The following is a 22,365-nucleotide window of genomic DNA, read 5'->3' on the forward strand; positions in this document are numbered from 1 at the left end:
CTCTCAAAATCCTTTTGGATCCATTAGCAGGAAAAAAACAAAGCTGCAAACTTCATCGTGTCTTTTTCCTCAGTGACAGCAGATTACAGCTGTGCAGATGAACAGTCTTCTGATCAGACAATTATAATTTTGCCATTGAGGTTTCTGCTTTCAGGAATGGACACTTGGCTCTCTAGAGAGGAAGCTTCTACATACACGACATTCAGAGGTGAGAATGCTTACTATGAAAGCGGTGGACTATTTCACCTTCTCTGCTGATATAAATGTTCACCATATGGTATGCTTGCTGACATAATACACAAAAGATAATACACATCTTTCCCCTCTCTGCTCTTAACATCCCAACTTTCAAAATGACCAAGTTTGTCTGTTGCACATTTATCAGATATGTGCTATGTTGAGTGAACATGAAATAGAATAGGAGCCTGTTTTACAAGGTAAGCTTGAAGTTTATATAAAGCTTTTATTTTGAACAATAATTTTCAATAATTAAGATAAATTTGTTTATTATTAAGGCAATGTATGCCTAAGTGGCATACTATACCACTCTCAAACATGAATTAACTGCAACTGAAGAATGAAGAAGGGGTCTATAATTGAGTTCATATATAGGGGAAATAAGGCAAATTGATTTGTAGAGCACTTTTCATGAACAAGACCATTCAAAGTGCTTTACATAAAGCATTAAAAGCATTAAAAGCATTACAGTGGGGTGCAGTAAACAATAACAAGTGTGTTTAAAAACAAACTTTATAAATAAATATATAGATAAATAAAAACAGAAAAAAAGCTAAAATAAAACAGATAAAATGCAAGAAATTAAGTTTCAGTGTGAGGAATTTAACAGTTGTTTTGATAATAGGCAGCAAGTAGAAATCTTTTTAACCCTGATTTACAACTGCTGAGAGTTTCTGAAGACCTGCAGTTTTCTGACCTGAAGCTGGTTGGTTCATAACAAACCAGAATGTATTTTGTTGTGCTTTGTAAACTAACAGCAGGATTTTGAAGTTAATTCTTTGACTAACAGGAAGCCAGTGTAAAGATCTGAGGACTGGAGGTATATGATCCACTTTCTTGGTCTTAGTGAGGACTTGAGCAGCAGCTTTCTGGACTAATTGCAGTTGTCTGATAGACTTTTTAGGGAGATCTGTGAGGACAGCATTACAGAAGTCCAGTCTAATAAAGAAAAATGCATTGACACGTTTTTCTAAATCCTACTGAGACATCAGCCCTTTAATCCTTGATGTGTTCTTTAAGTATTAGGCTGACTTTACAACTGTCTTAGCATAACTGCTAAAATTCAGGTCAGAGTCCATGACATCTCCCAGATTTCTGCTTTGATTGTTTTTTAACTTAGCTGTTTGAAACTGAGTACTGACTTTTAATATTTCTTCATTGCTCCAAAAAATATTTTTAGTTTTGTCTTCATTTAACTGAAAGAAGTTCTTTCACATCCAATGTTTCATTTGATCGTTGCAGTTGATCAGAGTTTGCATCGGACGGTTGTCTCCTCGTGAGATTACATACAAATATAACTTTTGGTAGCAGCTTACACAGATGTCTTTGATTTAATGTTATTACACACTTTCTTCCATTTTTGATCATGCATGATTTCAAATGTAGTACTAAATACTAAATACTAAAAATTGTCCAAGGTTTTGTTGATGTCTCAGCAATAGCAGAATTCCTGTGAAGTTTGTTGTATCCGATTTACATTTGTCATTGAACGCACCGTAGAAACGTCGTGACGTCAAGCATAAAGTTTGGCGCTTAGAAACGTTCCACTGGTCTCCGGTCAGATTTATGGTACGTATGTGGCTCGTGGATTCATGTTACCACCTGACGAACAACTGAAGTCAGATCTGTGAAAGGAAACGGAAACCGGGTGCACATTCAAGTATTGGCGCGCTGTTCTTCTCAGCCTTTGGCGCCACAGACATAATTCTCAAGTCACTGTCAGCTGCAGTTGTGTGTGGTTGTCTTCCTTGTGGGATATTCCGTAAAGTTGTGTTTTTGTAGCGAAATTAACTTTTTACAGCCATGACAAAACTCACAGAGGGTGCGATAGAGGTAAGGCAAATTTTATTATTGAAACTATAACGCTAAACGCCTTTAAAAGTTAACGACGTTTAAGATTCCTCTCTGTATTACCTTTGAGTTTTCATTGTTAGCTGTGGTAGCTAGAAAGGAGTAATTTGTCTGATTGTTTACGTCCACTTTAATTAAAAAACGAGTCAACGACCGTCAGTCAACGCCACCTTAATATTAACAATTGTTAACGGCTTCAACTGACAATAGTTTAAGCCCGAATCGAAATGTATTGTCGTCGTTGGTTATAAAGGGATAAGCTAGCTTTCATAAAAAGTTGCGGTCTTTAAAATGTGTTAAAAAAAAATTTAAGCCTCTTTATATAACTTAAATGTTTGTTTTTAGGCTCTTGCAAATGGCACGGCTACCAGCGATGCAGTGCTTCAGTTAGTGGTGAGTATTCCTGACAAAATCTAACTTAATTTTCTTACACCCCTGCTGACCAGTTTCTTTCCCTTTTCCCCTTCAACTTCTTACCAGTTGATTAGTAATAAAGATCAACATGACATTCATTTTGTTCCCTCCTTCTTGACTTCATATGTGATCAACTTGCAAAACCAATCCTTTATGTAAACCCAGTATGGATCAGTTACACTCCCTTAAGTGTGATACCTCGTTAAAATGGAAGTAAACTAATAAACATTTCCCAGTTGAGGTATTAATATTTTAACTGTTATTACTAAAATATAAAAAGTGTTGATATTTTTTCTTATAAATGAGAGCTTAAAGCACTAACTGGTAAAAAGTTTGCATACTTTGAGAATTGCTTTCTCAGGATCCTGAGACAGCTACATATAAACAGGAAGGCATTTATTCATTTAATAATATATGAAACACTTTGCCTTATACATCGCATTTAGAATATTCGCAGGATTGAGGGAGGAAGTGGGCCTCCTCGGTTCCGAGTGATGATGAGCGATGGACAGCACACCCTGTCATGTATGTTTGGTGTTTTTTATTATATTATTAACTTTTGTTTTTTACTGGTGCTTTGTATATGCCTTACCAATGCCTTGTTGGTTTTCTTAACTGCTTGTTAATAAGCTTGAAATTTGACGGTGTTTGTTCTATGAAGTGCTCATATAAAAATAATGCAAGCGCTGACAACCATGAAGTGTTACATCAAGGGATTCAGAAAGAATTTTTACCAAATTGCCAAACTTTAGGTGGACTGTTGTGGCTCTAGAGATGAAAAGTCAAAGATCACTTTAATTGTTTTGTGCAGTTAAAGATTCTTATCGCTTCCATGATTATATTTCATATTTAATCTAGGACTTGTGCTGGATTAACTATACATTTAAGAAGGCCCCATAGCTCACACAACCTTGACTTCTGATATCTGACTTTAATTTCTTTTCTTTCTGCTTGTTTACAGCCTTCATGCTATCCACTCAACTGAACTGCATGGCTGAGGAGAACCGGTTGGTTCCAAATTGCATCTGTATTCTCAAGAAACACGTGACCAATATTTTGAAGGATGGACGGTAGTCTGACTTTTGTCTTTTTATTCAGAATATTCTGATAACTTTTGCAAAAATAAGTAAGAATAGACTAAATACCAAATGTGCATTAACGATTATTCTTTCTTACCCCAGGCGAGTGGTAATCATTCTGGAAATTGATGTCATCAAACCTGCTAGAGAGGTTGCAGGTAAAATAGGAGAGCCTACACCCTTTGTTGAAGGTAAATTTCCAAAGTGCACATAATTAATATTGTGGATAAACCTGGTGGGATGTGGTGGGGGGTGGATTTGGGCCTTGCTATTCTCTGGTCCACCAGCTCTTGGTGTATAAACCCACTGGGGACGGGGAAGTTCTGGTTTCCAGGGTGTGTGGCTAGAACACTGGCGTGTGTGCTGGCCCGCTCCGGGTGGTTGTCGGGGGGGCAAGATCTTGTGTCCCGTTGGGGCTGGGGCCTTCCTCTGCCACCCTCAGGGTGGGTCCGGGGTGGTCTTCATGGTGGGGTAGCTTGGGTTTGTTTTGATCGCCCAGGTCTCTGGTTCACCCTAGTCTGCCTCTGGCCTCCGGAGAAGTGTGGTTGCATTTGCACGATCACACTCATGTCTGATCACTCCTCATTCCTCATGAAGTGTGTGTGTGTGTCTGCTACTTTGGTGGTTGTTGTGATACATGTTGTTGTTGCTGTGTTGGTCATTTTTTAAGAACTCCTGATGATTGTCAGGAGTTCCTAACAATCATCAGGAACTCCTAATAAAAATTAGCTTTCCCCTTGCAAAGCAAATTTGTTTGGCACAACACAGCAGCCAGACAATCATTTTGTGACAATTAGACAATATGTCTAAGTCAGACATAATGACTTTTACAGGCCAGTGCTAACATGAAATTCTTCTTGCAGGTCAGAGTAAAGGCCCACAGCCTCTCCGAGTTCCAGAAACCAGAGCTCCACTGCAACAACAAAATAAAAATGAAGGTGAGTGCATTCTTCAGTTGTTACTATTAAATATGACTCAAATGATCTCAGAATTAAAAAGTGTTTCTTTGGCTTATTTTAGGCAGAAAGGTAGTTAAGTGGCCACCAGATGGCACAATTTGTTCTCTTGTTAAAAGTATTTTAGATCCATTCATCCGTTGGCTACACCCGCTTATTCCAATACAGAATCACAAGCGATACATAGATAACCCATACAAATAATTTGACAACCCTGTTTAGAGAAAAAAGTCCTTTTAGCTACTTCAAACCTTCTAAAGTGTGTTTTTTTTTTTTATTATTACTGTAGAGTTATTAACACAAAATTGTGAAAATCTGGTTTCCCGTCACAACTATGTACAAGTGTTGTTTGTCTTTTCCTGTAATGACATTTACAGATCTTCTTTGTGTTTTTCTAGAATACAAATGATTTTAAAAATGATCAGCCGTGCAGACACGGCGTGTGTGTTAGCTCAAAACCCTGTTAGGTGTTTGCGTCAGAGATAAGCAGATGATCACAGTATTGCAAATAACTAGGACTAGGAGAAATGTGAAATCCAGCTGTCAGAACGGTTAAGCAGTCTTCTTGCGTGTCATAGCAGGTATTCATCCTCCTAATCTGTCACGTGGGAATTGAGGTTATGGCAAACACCCTCGTCATCAGCAGAGTCATTGTTCGTTTCTCTGTGTGTTCTGCTTGATCTGGGGGCTTAATTACCAGAAGTGCAGTGGTTGGCAAAATGGGAGGACTAAAGTGTACACTTTGAACTTTAATCCTCCATGTGAGATGCACACAAATCAAATGTGCAGTGCTTGTTCAAACGGAAAATCTCAGTCAGGCAACGCATCTCTAGAGGAAGAGGAGCTCCAGTTTGTTATAGCATTTCACACTCTGCCCTGATTCTGTGAAATGTGAATCACACTTCTCACCAAAATCTGGTTTGATAATTTTTGTCTCCTGTTCAAGTCTCTCCTGTTTGCAAGTCCCAAGTCAGCAGTGGTAAATTTACTTTAAGTTGATAGCTTTTTCCTTTGATGCACCTTCCCTCATGAAGTGAGATAATTACAGTAATCAAGCAGATGCAATCCAAAGAAATTGGATTTTGGTGATTTGTCTGTGATGAATAATGTATGTGCCTCTCTTTTGACTCCTCTCCATCAGTACTCTTCGTGGATCATTTATTATTTTTTTCTTCATTCCTCTAACAGTGAACAGAGGTTTGAACAGAGACTTTGGGAAGAAGCCTCCATCTGCTGCACTCAGTACCCCGGGGGGCAGCTCCAAAGTTGTGCCGATTGCCAGCCTCAACCCCTATCAGTCCAAGTGAGTATTTTTCTCTGACATCTGGGAATTTCAAGTCTCTCATTAAAGATGCGTTATTGCACATAACAAAGTAGAAATAAAGAGTTTGCCACAACTCTATAACTCGACACGCTTCTAGATCGACATCATGGCAAGGAGATGCTTTTCTGTTTTTGTTTGAAATTGAGACATATTTACATTTATTAAAACAAAAGGAGTTTAAGTAAGCAATAACCTATGTGCTGAGACATTTAGCTGGTAGATCTTTGTCATATTTCTTTTTTTTAATGCAATATTTTAGTTTTGATTTTGACTCAAATGTAGTATTTTGGCTTCTTCTGTGTAATGAGTGCAGTTGTATGAAACAAGAGTTGTCTGGTAAAGTTTTCTTTGGAGGGTGAAAATCTGCCATAAAATGGGATATGTATTACATTGATACCATTATGCATCTGTGTAAAGCATTTGTTGCTAAAACTGGCAAGAACTGATACTGTTGCACAGTTTAACTGCAAAGCTCCTTATCACAGAGGATTTGCCAAACACAGATGTTGCTGATAATATTCCTAATGACTACATTCTGTTGACAGATGCCGGTGTTAGGTTAATGTTATTCGCTACAGCCATTACAAAAAAAGCAACAAAAAAAGCCTATTAATTAAAAAAATGCAGGATTAGATTGGCATGCCAAATGACCACTAGAGGGCAGACTATTATTAACACCTTGGTTCAATCAATGAATGGCTGAATACACACATACTGTATATAACCATGACATTCTAAGCTCATGAGCTTTTTTAGTTTGAACAAGTGCTGACCTTTGTCTTTCTAACAGGTGGACGATTCGTGCCCGTGTGACCAACAAGAGCTCCATTCGCACATGGAGCAACTCTCGTGGTGATGGCAAGCTCTTCTCCATGGAGATTGTAGATGAGAGTGTACGCGAATAGTCCTTCTTTTCTTTGTTGTGATAACTTAAAGATTTCTTAAGTTTCAAATGTAGGTTTTTCGTCTTGCCAACATTTTAATAATAACCTAATTTTGTGATTTATTATAGGGAGAAATCCGAGTCACTGGTTTTAACCAAGAGGTGGACAAATTCTACAGTCTGATTGAGGTTGGCAAGGTGAGATTTTCCTCCAGATAATCATTCAATATGTTCTAATTATCTGCCAAATCTGCCTTTCATCATGCTGTTTAAGGCAGATTTGGCGGCATACTCTTCTATCAACAGCTGCCAGTACTTTGAGTTAAACCACAGACTCTATGAATGAGTCATCTGGCTGCACTGTACCCATACAATAAGCAGCTTATGATCATCTGCCAGCCTTTGTTGATCTCCCCCTACCCCTAAACCCCCTTGCTGTCTGAAGTTCTGTCTTGTTTCCACTATTCAGTCAGGTGAAATGCTCCCCAGATCTCTGATTAACATGTGCTTCATCCATCTGTTTGAACCAGGTCTACTACATCTCCAAGGGCTCCCTGAAGATTGCCAACAAGCAGTACTCGTCATTAAAAAATGACTATGAGATGACGCTCAACGGAGAGTCCACCATCATCCCCTGTGAGGATAGCTGTGATGTTCCAATGGTGCAATGTGACTTTGTCTCTATTGGAGAGTTGGAGAACAGAGATAAAGATGCCATTGTTGGTAAGGAGCTAATATGGCCAGGCATTTCAGACCATCATCACGTATACGTACTATAAGTACTGGTATTAATTGGTTTCTTGGTAAAGGTGGACTCAGGAAGTCGGTTATCCGAGAAGGTGGAGATGATTACAGTATAAGAGCAGAGATTAAACTTGTTTTATAGTAATTACAGTAATAACATGTAATGTAGACTAGGCCTGTTGCGATAACAATTGTTGCTGTGCGATTAATTTTCTCAGAAATTATTGTTATATTGTGTTTAATGTTATTTTGAGACCATTTTTAACTAATATAATGACAATGCCATAATAATGCAAGTACACCCCTTAAAAGATCAATAAACTTTCAGTTCTAAAGAACATTTTACACTGGAACTGGAACAAATTTAAATAAAACAAAAACAATAAATAGAACAATAATAAAGTCTCTGTAAACAAAACTGCCCTCCAAAAATATATTAAAGAAAATTATAAACATGTGGCTCAGACAGGGAAAACCGGTAAAACTGCCAGTTAGTAACGTATTTTAAAAAAATAGAAAAATAAAAATACTACCCATCGTTGCTGTTTGTGAAGCTGAAATATCTCCCCTCATCGCTGCGTGTCAGACTGATCTATGAGCAGAGAGTGAACCGCGCTGTTGTGACGCTGCCTATCTTTTCACTTACGCCGGGACACCGGCCCAAAAGTGGTGCGGCCCACTGGGAATCTTTTAAAAACTTCTCAATTAGCAGACATTGCTTTTGATGTGTATTTCAGCGTGAGGAATCTGAGGTTTAGCGCGAGAGCATGAGAAGTCACTCAAATGCGCGAGTCTCAAGGCCGATGCATGAGAGTGGGCAGCCTGTAAAACAAATGCAGTGTACCGGCTCACACGGGTTAAGTGCTTCACCACGGACTCGTGCTGCAACATGCTGCTGTCAAGTATGACACGAGAGAGATCGCTCCACAAGAAACAACAGCGTTCAGTCGAGATACTCCATAGTGAAACCTGTTGTCATACACAGTCTATGGTAAATTAAGATATAAAAGAAACAAACAAAAAAAAACGCAAATTATCGCTGCCAGCAAACTCAACACGCTCATTTTTTCTTACCGTGCAATTAATTGACTTATTGCTTATTGTGACAGGCCTATGTAGACTTACTTGTATGTTCGTACACTTTTACAGAACCGATGAGGGAAGAAAAGAAAAAAAAAAAAAAAACAGCGAGATGTCACTGGTAAAATGAATTTGAAAATGAATATTTGTTTCTATGATGCATCGTGATGTGGACAACAAAACATATGTTTTATATTATATATATTAATATATTGATTTATAAGTAATGTAAATATTCTGTTGCTGTTTGTGTGTGTGGCGTAATCTAGTCTGTTGTAACAGCTCGGCAGATCCAAGGCTGAATCCGTTTTGAAAACTTCACTGAGGAAAACTAAAACTAAACAAACATACAGAAAATATATCAGGATTTCACTGGAAATGCATTAATTGTCTCTGGGAAATCATGTAAGAGTCCACATGAAAATGTATCAAAACCAATAAGTTAGCTAAAGGCTAACGTCTGGAAAATTCTATTGCCAAACTAGCAGTTGGCATGCACGAACAGACTAAAGGAATTTAAATAACTTTGTCCATCAGCAAATGTTTGTCTCAACAATATTAATTAATTAGTATTAATTAAGGAATCATTTTGAAGTGATTTGAAATTTGTGATTAATTTGAAAGGTGTGATTAATCGTGATTAATTTAAAAGTTGTGATTAATCTGTTTAAAAATTTTAATCACAGCCCTATATATAATGTGTGGAAAGACTGAAGGGACAAAACACGCTGCTTTTCTGCAAGAAATTTTAATATCAATGTCACATTACAGTAATGTTTTTTTTTTATTTTTCTGGCAGTGGAACAATAAAGTTCAATAATGAAGTTGAAAATATCGTAGTTTACATATTTATGATGTTTGTCAATATCAGGACATTCAGATTATTTATAATTATTTCAGAAATGAACACTGACTTCATAATTATGGCTGCTAGTATTTATTGATGCAGAAAGTAGCAATGTGCAATGATAAAGAAAGCTGAGGATGCCACACATAGTGATGCATCGCTGAATCCAATCCAATCCTTGACAAGATAATTGTAATCTAATCGTTAGACCAGTGAAGATGCACAGCCCAAGTAGTAAGGACCAAATTTATTTATTTTAAAAAAAGCAGAACTATCTGGTTATTTCCTCTCCTGCATTTTAGTTATTATATATTTGACTTTTGAAGGTGGGGTGCATTTACAAAGCTTCTCTGGTTTGGGATTGAAGTTAAAAGATGAGTCATGTTGATGATGCCACTCCTGCACTTCTTGTGTTTGATTGCATTAGTCATCAAGAACAATTTCGGACTGCATATGGCATTATGGTTAAATAAAACCCCAATTTACTTAAATTTCTCATTTATATCATGCTGCTACAATTCATCAAAAAAGTTATCCAAAGTAGCATTTTTGTGGTGGAGAAGCCTAACAAACCTAGCTTTGTTAAGAATATCATCTGCAGGATTTGACACAGTACAGATGTAAGCTGAGAATTGGGGTGGTGTGTAAATTACATGTTGTTTACTGTGTGTAACCCGGATTTATTTTTCATTACAGATGTAATTGGAGTGTGCAAGAGTGTAGACGAGGTGACTCGCCTCACAACCAAGTCCAACCGTGAAGTATCTAAGAGAACACTTCATCTGATGGACATGTCTGGGAAGTTGGTGACTGTCACGCTGTGGGGAGAAGAAGTGAGTAGAGACAGAAGAGTGTATTGGAACACAGGTGTTGTGTCTGGAGCTTATTCGCTGGGTACCAATACCAAGTTTGCTGTGATGATTACGTTTGTATATAGTTTTTATTTTTTCCTTTGATGTATTGTTCCTTTTTATTTGGTTTGCCAGACTAAAAGAAGAGCACACACTATAGGTTGCAACAATGACTGGTTGCTTTTATATAGAAGAGAATATTGAGATAATTAAAAGTTGATTTCATTTCTTTGCCACACTGATACATCTGGTGAACTAAAAGTAAACAATCTGCACTTTGTTTCATATAAATGGATACACTTTAAATAACGACTAAATATCTTGTCACAGTGAAGTAAACAAACTCAAGCAGTTGCTTTTTACATCTGGTTTCATTGGGACAGTGCTGAGTTTACCAACATTTTTCTTCTTATCAATTGAGAAGAAGGGCTGTGTTTGTCTTTTATTTGTCCAACAAATACCCCATTTCCAATGGGACCTGGTAAAATATACAAGATGTATAGTTAATAAAAAACAATAGCAATGCCAAACAGCAAGTGTTGAGATGTTGTCCATTTTGTGTGAAGGCTTTGCCCCCACCCCACCAATATATATCGTTTTTGGTAATTCCAAAACACTACTTCATGTCCTGTAGATGGTTGATCTTGATCTGCAAAATAGTAAAAATGTAAACTAAAGACAAACACAACTTAAGGGGTTGTTTTAATGCCATTTTGTTTCTTTGCATACTTTAGGCAGAAAGGTTTGATGGCGTAGGGCAGCCCATTGTAGCCATTAAGGGTGCAAAGGTCTCAGACTTTGGAGGCCGGTCACTTTCTGCATCCTTCAGCAGCACCCTGATGATCAACCCTGATATCCCTGAGGCATACAAGCTCAGGGGCTGGTAAGTGAGCCTGATGTTCATTGTTAATTCAGTGCAGAAATTTCCTCATATTCTAGCAGATGTGTACAAACTATGTAATGTAGCAAGTGCTAAACGTGGCATTCAGGATGCTTTTCACCCACTAGAAGATTGCTTATTATTTGCTGAAGGTACCATTGAAATCTAAGAACTGAGAGGACTGGCTTTCCCCCCATTAGCCACAATGTGGGGGGGGGGGGGGGGTGCTTCAGTGAAGCATTGTGTATAAATGGAAACCATACTTAATCTGTGGAAACGCTTTATTTTCCCCCTCTTTTAATCACCTTTCCAAATGAAATTGAATCCCGACTCATTTCTATGTGATTATGTTGATTGGAGAATTTCTGTTCCCCCAGTGTGTGCACTGTTATGTTTGTCTTCACTTTGAACACACAGGATTATGTGGAAATTGGCCAAGCTACAAGTTACTTTGAAACTGACAAGTTGTATGTGTGCTTGGAGTTGTATGCATCATTGTGTATTTGCATTAAGTTGTTAGCAAAATAACGCAGTTAATTCATTGAAGGTTTGCCTTTATATGTTCTTGCTCTTAAAAGACTCAAGCTCCTATCCTTTGTTCCTCTTTTTTGGCTCATGTGCCAGTTGCTCCATGTACTAAGCTATTTCTTTTCACTGGTGTATACCAGGACAAAAATAACTATGCATTTTATGTGTATGTTTGTTCAAGAGAGGGTTTATTTAGTTAAATGTTGTTTTGTTTGCTTTATAAAATGGCATGTGTTGGTATGTGATTGATAGATCAGGCTGTTATCTTCTAAGCTGGCACGTTGGAGGCTGTAAACTTTAGTTCAGCTTTATGTATCCTGTTATGAATCCAGATCCTGCTTAAGCAAACTGTCTGACTTCTCGTCAGGAGGCAAAAAACTGTGCTTGTGGGGAGGTCCAAACACATCCATACAAATGGTCTTATTTATTTCCCTTCCACTAGCAGACAGGTACTGCAATGCAGTAAGAAATAAGGCAGTAGTTATGATTCATTTTAAGACTAGGTCAGGACTGTCTTTTCTTTTACCTTAAAAAGTTTGGCTGTGAGGGCACAAACATTGAAATACAACTCTGCTTTGCAGGTGAGTGACTCAAATCATTAATAAGATGACTTTGCTGATGGTATGTTTTTTATTTTTTTAAATTTTAAATCATACTCAGGGCTCCAGACTGCAAACAAATGGTCGCATTTAGCTACTAAAATGTGAGACAGTGCGGGTGAATTTTTCATTTACTCGCACAATGGCAACCAATACATTTGCTGGTCTTTTTCTTGTAGTTATAATTGAATTTATTTAGTCGCTAACAAACTTCTGCTCTCCTCTTCAGCCCAGTAGTTCACAGTAATGTGCATATTAGCTGCTGGTTTTCTGACTCAAACTAACTTCAATATGAGAAAAGGAGACGAACACGAACGAAGAAGATGACAGCCAATGTGCGTGTGAGCGGAGACAAACGACCACTGTGACTGATGTGACTGTGGCTTATGTGTGGAAAGAGGCAGGTCTTGGGGGAATTTATTATTCCTCAGTGTTGCCAACTTAGCGACTTTGTAGCTAGCTATTGTGAGTTTTTGCTGTGCAGACCCCTCCCCCGCACTCATATGAGGCTTGGTCTAATCGAAACAGCTCCCGGCTGCATTCAGAGCAGACGCTCATCTCTTTTTCATGACCAGGCTGAAAATGAAACGTACAAAGCTGCTGCTGGAGGATCCTGCGCTGACTTACTGTCAGAGTAATGTCTATTAATGAAGAGTGTGGACATTTTATCAATTTTTATCAACTATATGTACTAGGCTGATTATGCTAATTAGCGACTTTTAGGACAGCCAATAGCTACTTTTCTTACCGAGGAGTTGGGAACAGCAGCTGGAGAGGACTATCAGTCTTTGGAGCTGTTTATTGCCAGGAACTACATGGACAAGTCATACCATGCCCTATGGGGGATGATGGGGACAAAGTTGCTGTTCTGCTTCGACTACAAAGTGAAATTTAAAATCAAATTTGATTTGACAAGTTTTATGTCTACTTGTTTTGTATTAGTGCAATTGGGGGCCACTGTGCTCCTTGTTTAAAAAAGGAAAAAAAAAAAAAAGTTAGTCTGGAGCCCTGATACTTTGTAGTGACTTAAAGTTTTTCTCCAGTTTCAGTCACTTCTCATTCTGACAGCCAGAAGTAATGAACCTTAAAGGGACAATGTGTAAGAATTACTTCTATCTAATGTAGAAATTGTGTCGCATTATAACATACAGTGCATTCTAGTGCCTCACTTTCTCAAACACGTATTGCAACAACAGTTGCTGCCGTTTCTCAAAAGGCCTCAACAACACCGATGAAAGCATGTCGTTCGATAGTTCATGGAGTGTTCATTCAGGTGAAGAGGTTCATGATTTCATAAATATTGCAAACTGCATCCCATCAAACTGTCAGATACCGTTCCTCCGTGTTTAGAAGACAAGTAACTGCTACACCTGTACAGAAACACCACAGAGAATTTCTCGCAGCTTCTACAGGTAAACTAAGCTGACAGTCATCAGTTCATAAAAAAAAAACAAGACTGCAACAACAAGATGTATCATGACAACAACCAAAGTATCAAAGACACACACACACACACACACAGACAAATAAAAGAAGAAAACTAACAAAAAAAAACAACCTAAACAAAAGTAGCTCTGAGTGTATAGACCCACTGGACAACTTGGTGACCATGTCAGCATGCAGAGTATTAGGAATGAGGAGTGAGCAGAGATGAGTGTGATTGTGCACATGTGACCACGCCTCTATGGAGCCTAGAGGCAGGCTGGGGCAATTGGCATATATGGAAGCACACAAACCCAAGCCACCCCACCACGAAGATGACCCCAAGGGTGGCAGAGGAAGACCACAGCCAGAGCCCCCCACGGTCACTGGGTACAGGCCCCGGTGGGCCAAGATCGGCAGCCACCAACCCCATCAGGCACCGGCCATCCAGAGTGGCCAGAATGAAGGGCCCAGAGCCCAAATATCCCAGAGGCAGGCTTGCAGTAGAAAAAAAGCATAAAGACAGCATTCATTCAAGCTCAGTTTGCTACACTGATTTACTCTGATGCACAATGGATACCAGGCATTTTTTTCTTTTTATTTTTAAGATGCAAGTGCATCAATGTCTGGGGTTAGGCTCTGCGCTGAGGAAACCCTCAGGATTGAGTGAACGTGTTTATCAGTGAGGCAACTCCTAAGCTGGGTTTTTTTGTTCATCTTCATCAGAGAACAATTGCTGTATTTGCCAAAATGCACCTGAAAAGACTCCCAGACCATGAGAAACAAAATTATTTGTTCTGATGAGACAAAGATTGAACTCTTTGGGGTGAATGCCAGGAATCATGTTTGGAGGAAAGCCGGCACCGCTCATCACCAGGCCAATACCATTTCTACAGTGAAGCATGGTGGTGGCCGTATCATACTGTGGGGATGTTTTTCAGCAGTAGGAACTGGGAGACAAATCAGGATAGAGGGAAAGATGAATGCAGCAATATGTGCTCTAGAGCGCTCTTGATGTCAGACTGGTGCGACGGTTCATCTTTCAGCATGACAACGGCTCTAAGCACACAGCCAAGATATCAAAGAAGTGTCTTCCGGGACAACACTGTTAATGTCCTTGAGTGGCCCAGCCAAAGCCCAGACTTGAATCCGATTGAACATCTCTGGATAGATCTGAAAAGGGCTGTGCTGTGCACCGACAGTTCCCATCTGACCTGGTGGAGCTTGAGATGTGCTGCAAAGAGGAATGGGCGAAACTGCCCAAAGATAGGTGTGCCAAGCTTCTGACATCGTATTCAAAAAAAATTTGAGGTTGTAATTGCTGCCAAATGTGCGTCAACCAAGTATTGAGCAAAGGCTGTTAATACTTATGTACATGTGATTTCTTAGTGTTTAATAAATTTGCAAAAATCTCTTTAAAAAAAAAAAACTTTTTCACATTGTCAATATGAGGTATTGTGTGTAGAATTTTGAGGACAAAAATTAATTTATTCCATTTTGGAATAAGGCCGTAACATAACAAAATGTGGAGAAAGTGAAGTGCTGTGATTTCTTTCTGGATGCACTCTATATACTAGTGGGCAAGCTCTAATACACATTTGATATGATCTCACGGGCCAAATATGATTACAGCCTGAGTTTGACAACTGTGCTTTAGAAGGAGGGTTGGTCCATGGGGGTCTTCTATAGACAGAGTATTTGTAGTATCTGTAGGTTTGGAGAGATTCGCTGTTTCAATCATAGATTAAAGGAGGCCAAACCTTAATTCAAGTTAATCTGTGCAAGAACCATTGTGTCAAGTTCATTATATAGCAAATCTGAAAGCTGAAACACTGCTATGGACAGGACGAAGAGAATAAGCTCTTCTTATTTGATCTTATTTTAAGCTTGCCTCAGTGATCATATCTAAATTAATATAACAAGATATTAGTGGAGGATTGCCATAAGTAGAATACATGTTAGATGTTTTATTTGGTCTCAAGGTGGTTGAAATCTGTGCATTGGAATTGTTCCATAAAAATGTGAATTATTAAAAGCACAAACAAGAGAGCAAGTCAGTTAATCTTGTATACAGGAACTAAAAACCTTGTCCTTCAACTGCACTCAAGGATGCTGAACCATTGCTTTACTCCTGCAGAGACATTTTAATTTGATTGTGTTTTGGTGCAGACCTTTGGGACTTCTTCAAATGAATAGTCTATCCTTGGTGGGCTGTTGTCTCAAACTCATACATCGTATTAGTGGTGCTGCTCAGCAACTGTGAGTGTGCTCATATGAATAGCTGATTTGTAGCTCTTTAACGACCTGCTAATTAATCTTACAGGAAAACATGGCCTTAATTTCCTTTTTTAATTATGCTGTGGTAAGCACTAATATATGTTTGGTTAATCTGGGATAAACATGACTCTGCATTGTCTTTTTGAAAAGACTTTACCAAAGCTGCCAACTATATTAAACCTACACTGTCATCCAGCTGTGCAGATAAACTTGTCCATTAGGTGGCAACAGTACATTAAGAGATGGTCATGCTGCCTTTCCCCATATTGCCATGCCATTTTTTTTAGTCTTTGTAAGGTTTGTCATCATTAATACCATCAACCTCAGACAGTCACCACTACCCTCAGTTACAAGCACAAGCCGATATTTTTTTTCTTCTTCATTATGACTTGTGGGTTTCCAGTTGCAGAGACACGCCACATAGGACAGTAATTATGCAAAAAAAATAAACAATCTGTATTCTAGTGAGCATGAGTTTTCATTCTTGTGATGTGTTACTGAATTATTTCACAGTGCTGTGTTGAGTTAACAGAGTGGAACAATTATAGGATGAATCAACAAATTATGAAGTAGCTTTAATTAGTGAATATGTAAATATGTCTGAAGTAATTTAGATTTGTTTATCACATTGTTGTACTTGTTGTGTTCCTTGAGCCATTCCTGAGCAGTTGTCGAGGTGTGGCAAGACACTTTCCTGCTTGTGGAGACTTCTGCTGTTTGGGGCTACTATTGTCTTGAAGAAGTGTGCTTGGTCATTAAAGGCATTCTTTTCCTGTTACTTGTGTAAACACAGCCTCTCAAACCTGTTGCTTTGTCCTGTTTGCTGCTGAGTAATGCATCAGAAATGGAAGGTCAGGGCTTAGATATCAAAATTACATAACCTATACCTTAGAGTAAACAAAGATATTTACTGTGTAAGCTGCTTTTTAGGGAGACATCAGAATAAGACTGAACTTAATCCTGGTGGGTTTTTTTCTCTTGCAATTGAAATGGTGTTTGTTGGCCTTGTTAACCATTTGGAAAGTTTTCTGGTTTAATTACTGACCTTGTCAGGACCAATAGTTCTTATGGGAACCAAAGCCAGATGTAGGCCTGTGTGTAGCAATAAGTTAATTTGAGATTTAGACTGGACTGAGTTACATTTTCCCCCTAAGGACAGTCTGCAGGTGTTTCAATGTGAATGACTCCTTGGCCTGTCGCAATAAGCAATAAGTCAATTAATTGTATGGTAAGAAAAAATGAGTGTGATAAGTTTGCCGGCTGCAATAATTTTTATTGCAGAGTGCAGTAAATTTAGGTTTACAAACACTACATCAGGGGTCTCTAACCTGCGATTCTGGAGCTGCTAGTGTCTCTTTGGAACTTCCACAATCCCTCTAAATACGTGGCTAAAATATATTTTTTTAAATCTATCTTTCTTATCATTGGGTTGGAAACCAGGGACTTTTCTTTTCTTTTAAATCAGTTTCCACAAATATCTACATCCCTTAGCAGAAAGTCTGTCTATCCTCTTTTTATAAAGGTTTTATGTTTTTCTTTATTTTAAAACCTAAAAATGGAAATAAAAATCTGGTTCTTCAAAAATAACACATATCCTATGGTGGCACTTCATTAAAAATATATATATGAAGTTGCCTTTTTGAAAAGTCTCATAACATTTGCATCTCTAAAGTAGTTTTATTTAGCTGGCTGAGGGAAAAATGGCTCTTTGGATTGGAAAGGCTGCAGACCCCTGCACTAAACACATAAACAGATTTAGCAGCAGTTTTCTCTTTAAACAGCAACAGTTAAAATATTTCTTCATATATATTTATAAAAATCAAATATTTATAAGAAAAAAGGATGAAATTTTCAGGATTAACTAACTCAAAGGTAAAAAATCAGCAGGATGAATTTCAAGCTGTGAAGCTGCTTCCTTCTAAACACAGAAGGAACAATATGTGATGAATATCAGCATCAGGTGAACAGACAGAAAGCAGGATGAGAATCTCACAGCTCCTAGATGGTGACGAGAGAGAAATATTCACAATATGCACAATAACTTCCATCCATGCAGCTTCAGTGTTTCATTATCCAGATTTTTGGCCTATAAATTCTCTAAACTTTAAATTTTAGCTTGACTGCAGCTGCAGCCTCCGCTACCAGGAGTTAGGGTTAACATCTCGTTTCTGGGTGCAGCGTCAGGTCTGTAGATGTAACTATAAACATGTGTGGTATCCACAGAAAGTCCAGAATCTCAGCTACCAGCTCAGTAAAACCATTTCTATCACCAACAAACACAGTTAAGACAACATATAATTCAAAGATCAGCTACATAAAGTCGGAAAAATATGTAAACACGGATGATGTTTCCCCATGAACACGAACAAACGACTCCTCTACTGAAAGCTCACATATCACAGATTCCACTGCTGGAAGTTTCATCTCGCTATGACCAAGATTCACCGAACCAGAGGCAGAAAAGGGCCGACTTGTGCTTTATGTTTGTAAAGGTCAGAAAGCAACTTTGGCTGTCTTGCATAAATTAAAACCGCATTTATTAAAAAAAAAAAAAAAAATTTAAGTTTCTCATTCTCTTTTGGAAACAGTTTCCCGTCCAAAAAACACGATGTTCTGCCATCTGCATGGGTTTAGACAAACGTCTGTTCTTCTTTATCTTAAGTTCGAGACAGAAATCGTGTTTTCATTTTAATAAACCTGCTGTCTCCTGATTACATCAGACGCACGGCTGCAGCAGGGAAGGGAGACAAGGACGGCAGGTTTCTGTCATCAAAGCCAGCGGCCAGCAAAAAAAAAAAAAAAAAAAATTAACAGCGTTAATAAAGCATTGCGTTAACGCACGATTGACGTGCCCAGCCACATATATATATTTTTTAATTTTTTTTTTTTTTTTATAGAATGATACTGACAGTTTTGCCAGTTTTCTCTGTCTGAGCCAAAATGTATTTTTATAAAGGCAATTTTATTTACAAAACATTATTATTATTATTATTATCCATCTTACTAATTGTTTGGTTTTCATTAATTGTTAATGAGACTGAAAGTCCATTCTATTTATTGTATTTATTATTTAAAATTTCTTCCAGTTCCAGTGTAAAATGTTCTTTAGAAATGAAAGTTTGTTGATCTTTGAAAGGGTGTACTTGCATTATTATGGCATTGTCTTTATGTCTTTATGTTAGTTGAAAATGGTCTCAAAATAACATTATCGCTTTGCACAATATTATCGTTTATCGCAATCATTTCTAAGAAAACTTATCGCACTGAGAAATTTGTTATGGTGACGGGCCTAGCCAGATGGTCATTTCTGTGCTCTAGGTCAGGATAAGGTGAGGTTAGTGTTGGACACAAAATGGATAATAATTTAGGATATAAAGGTAGAATTTTAGGTGGGATGTAGATAATAAATGAAAGATCCAAATGCAAGTTTGCAAGCATGTCAACATGAAATGAACCTATATTATAAGGATTTTGATCTATTGATCAGTTGTTTGCATTTTGAGCTATAATTATGGGAAGTTGCAGCAAATCTTGCCTTTGCCAGCATGTCACCACAGATGAAGCTGTTAACATGTCACACACAAGATGGAGTAGTGGTATTTGCAGTATGTTTACTAGTCTCTGCTCAGGCATGAGAGTCTTAGCCTGGAGCTGAGAACACTGCTAACTGAGAGTTTTCCCTTTATCCCTTCATTCTTCTTCAGCAGAAATGTCTCTCCTCCTGTACTCTCCCTGTTTCGTGACATACAGATTTTTGACATGCCTATGGCACGCACATACAAACTTACCTTTGTGTAGTTTGTCTTGCCAGCGCTGCTCCACTCTAAACTTGGATCTGCCATCTTACAGCTGAATGTTGCTTGCTTTTTTTTTTTTTTTTTGCACTATTTCTTGTGCATCTCAGGGCCTATATGATGATTAAACAGAAGTAGGTACTTAAATCCTATGCCTTCTGTACATGTTCAGATATCCAAAACACCAATGTATAAATCTTAAAGTGTGATGCATTGTTTTACCACTTGGTGATCTGTTTGATCTCTTTTGAGCATCTGAGATGTTGAATCATGGTATAAAGTTGCATCCACATTTTGGAAGAGCTTTGTCAAAGCTCTTGATTGGCTGCAGGGACAATTTAAACAAATCTGTGCAGGTACATTAGTAAGCCACAAAAGAAATTGCTCAGATTTGTCAGAAGGGGGAAATCAGCAAGCCCGTGTGTTGCTCAGGCCACAGTCTGAATCATTAATTGGGGATATTTTTAATTAGCCATGCTTCCAGGAGAAAAGCAAGGCATGCTCTCTCTATATTTACAACCTGAACTCTCATTGTGTGGCACTGTCTTGAGGCAGATTTGTAAGCTCTGTTGATCTTTGACCATTTTAAACTGGTTTAGTTTTCTTCAACCCATTTTGCTCTCCTGCTGTGCCTTACCTCTTCTTCCTTCAATTGTCTTTCCCTGGTTTGAAAATGGGTTTCGGATATCACCGCAACAGTCCTGACCCATCTGTCCTTCTGTTGTGGATTCATTTCAAGACTCTCAGCCTTCAGTTCTTTCAGATGAGCTTTGTTTTGACAACCACAAACATAATCTGTGCCTAAAAAAAAAAAAAGATTTCCATTTTTGTTTTCTATAATGTCAAGTGATTATTTTAATATTGATATATTTTTTTTTATTAAACTAATTGATGAAACAATTCCTATGATTTAAGTTTAAGCCACTCTAGTGACAGAAATGCAATCTAGGTTGTCATTGGTACTGATTTTAATTTACGTAGGTATGACCAGGAAGGCCACGCTATTGATGGACAGTCCCTGACGGAAGTGAAAGGTGGCAGTGGAGGAAGCACCAACTGGAAAACTCTGTCTGACGTTAAAACCGAGCATCTGGGACATGGAGACAAGGTATGCACAGCTCTGTCTCAGCACATCACCATTACAGTAGCTCCAAATATATTGTTATTCAAGGGAGACTGTTTTTTAAATTTTCAAGGATAAGCTGAAACACTGCTGATGAATCCCAAACAACAAATATGAAAGCTGAGCAGCATTTAATTTTCTAAACCCAAAGCACACACATCAGGTCAGCATAGCATCATAAACTCTTAACTTTGTCACTTCTTCCTCTGCTTTAGGAAGATCTTTAACTTTGTATCAGTGTGATGAATCTTAATAATACACATCTCATAAAATCGCTGCACCACCAGGTGTGTGTGCTTAAATCTGATACCACTGATATTCCTTTATTTCCCACAGCTCATTAATCCCTCTGCATTGTTGGTGTCCTCCTGTAGTCCAGGTGTATGTTCTTGGTGAGAGTCACATTTATCTTTAGTATTGATTATGAAGATCACATAGGCTCTGTGCCTTGCCCCCTGTAATGAAATGGCAGGCCTCAGATTAGTAAAGTAATAAGATATCCTTAACCACCCCATCTCCCACCCCTCTCTTGTAATTTATACTGTTGGAAGATAATGGTGTTCAGAAAAATGTGTAGGAATAGTATAGAGCAGATAATGTGACTTGTGCACAGATCTTAACTTGTATAATTTAGCACACACTTCCACATTAGTAATGATCAGTGTAATGAAAATATTTTATCAGCACATTGACAATAAAAGAATGAAAGCAATTACAGTTGTGCACAGAAACACTTTTACACTGTCTGTAAAAGACATATTTTAGACTATGGTCGCAGGGAATGTATTTTTAGGAATTGGATCCTCAAAACTGCTGAAGTGTTCTTTGTCTTGTAAACAAAGCAAAGGCTGGGACGACAGTACCTCAGTTAAGAAGTTGCAATCTTAAAGCCTCAGTTGAGTTTGAAAAAGTTGTTACATGAATGATTTTTAGGTTTGTGTTTGGTAGTGTGCTTCTTATTTCTTGGGAATGTGACTGATCCTGTTATATTCCTAGTGCCCATATAACCGCTATAGCCTAAATGGTGTGATTTCAAGTTACAGACAACACATTGCTAAGTGCCTCTCTTATTGGTTCTTTTAGAGTACTTAAAGACCTGTTCTAATTATGATCAATTTAAAAAATAAATCTTGTCAATATGTCCCTAAGATCTTTAAATATGTTCATGTCACATGAACAAAATGTGTCATCAGCACTATTGCTGGAAATTTCTGTTTCAAATTTACAGACCACAACCTACAGCTCCAGAAAGACTACAACTGACAGCCCAAATGTTCCACAGGTGCATCCCTATAGGAGCCAATCCTGAATACCTGAGGGGTGGGGATTTATAGCGAATGTGCATGCACTATGAGGAACAAATGAAATGAGAAGCTAGCACAAGTTATTTGGAGAAACTGACATAATCAGATTGAAAAACTGCTTTGTCTGTTTTTGCCATGTTGCAAAAATGTGAGACCTGGGTTGTGAGAAGAA

The 22,365-nt window shown here is 38.1% G+C and overlaps 1 protein-coding gene across 2 annotated transcripts in view; it reads left to right on the top strand.

Moving 5' to 3' along the window:
- The first annotated feature begins 1,877 nt into the window (after nt 1–1,877).
- Nucleotides 1,878–22,365, top strand: part of rpa1 (replication protein A1) — a 29,098-nt gene continuing 8,610 nt past the window's right edge. The window contains exons 1-14 of one of the 2 annotated variants that reach the window (XM_041994623.1): nt 1,878–2,070; nt 2,434–2,481; nt 2,949–3,027; nt 3,464–3,572; nt 3,684–3,772; nt 4,445–4,519; nt 5,484–5,516; nt 5,726–5,840; nt 6,652–6,754; nt 6,874–6,942; nt 7,275–7,467; nt 10,112–10,248; nt 11,001–11,149; nt 20,748–20,874. In XM_041994623.1, the coding sequence (XP_041850557.1) occupies nt 2,041–2,070; nt 2,434–2,481; nt 2,949–3,027; nt 3,464–3,572; nt 3,684–3,772; nt 4,445–4,519; nt 5,484–5,516; nt 5,726–5,840; nt 6,652–6,754; nt 6,874–6,942; nt 7,275–7,467; nt 10,112–10,248; nt 11,001–11,149; nt 20,748–20,874 (1,356 nt within the window). In that variant the 5' untranslated portion in view covers nt 1,878–2,040. The remainder of the gene's footprint in view (nt 2,071–2,433; nt 2,482–2,948; nt 3,028–3,463; nt 3,573–3,683; nt 3,773–4,444; nt 4,520–5,483; nt 5,517–5,725; nt 5,841–6,651; nt 6,755–6,873; nt 6,943–7,274; nt 7,468–10,111; nt 10,249–11,000; nt 11,150–20,747; nt 20,875–22,365) is intronic. The other variant, XM_041994624.1, reaches the window with a different exon arrangement.

The sequence above is a fragment of the Melanotaenia boesemani genome, chromosome 9 (assembly GCF_017639745.1).
Source record: "Melanotaenia boesemani isolate fMelBoe1 chromosome 9, fMelBoe1.pri, whole genome shotgun sequence".
Taxonomy (NCBI): Eukaryota; Metazoa; Chordata; class Actinopteri; order Atheriniformes; family Melanotaeniidae; genus Melanotaenia; species Melanotaenia boesemani.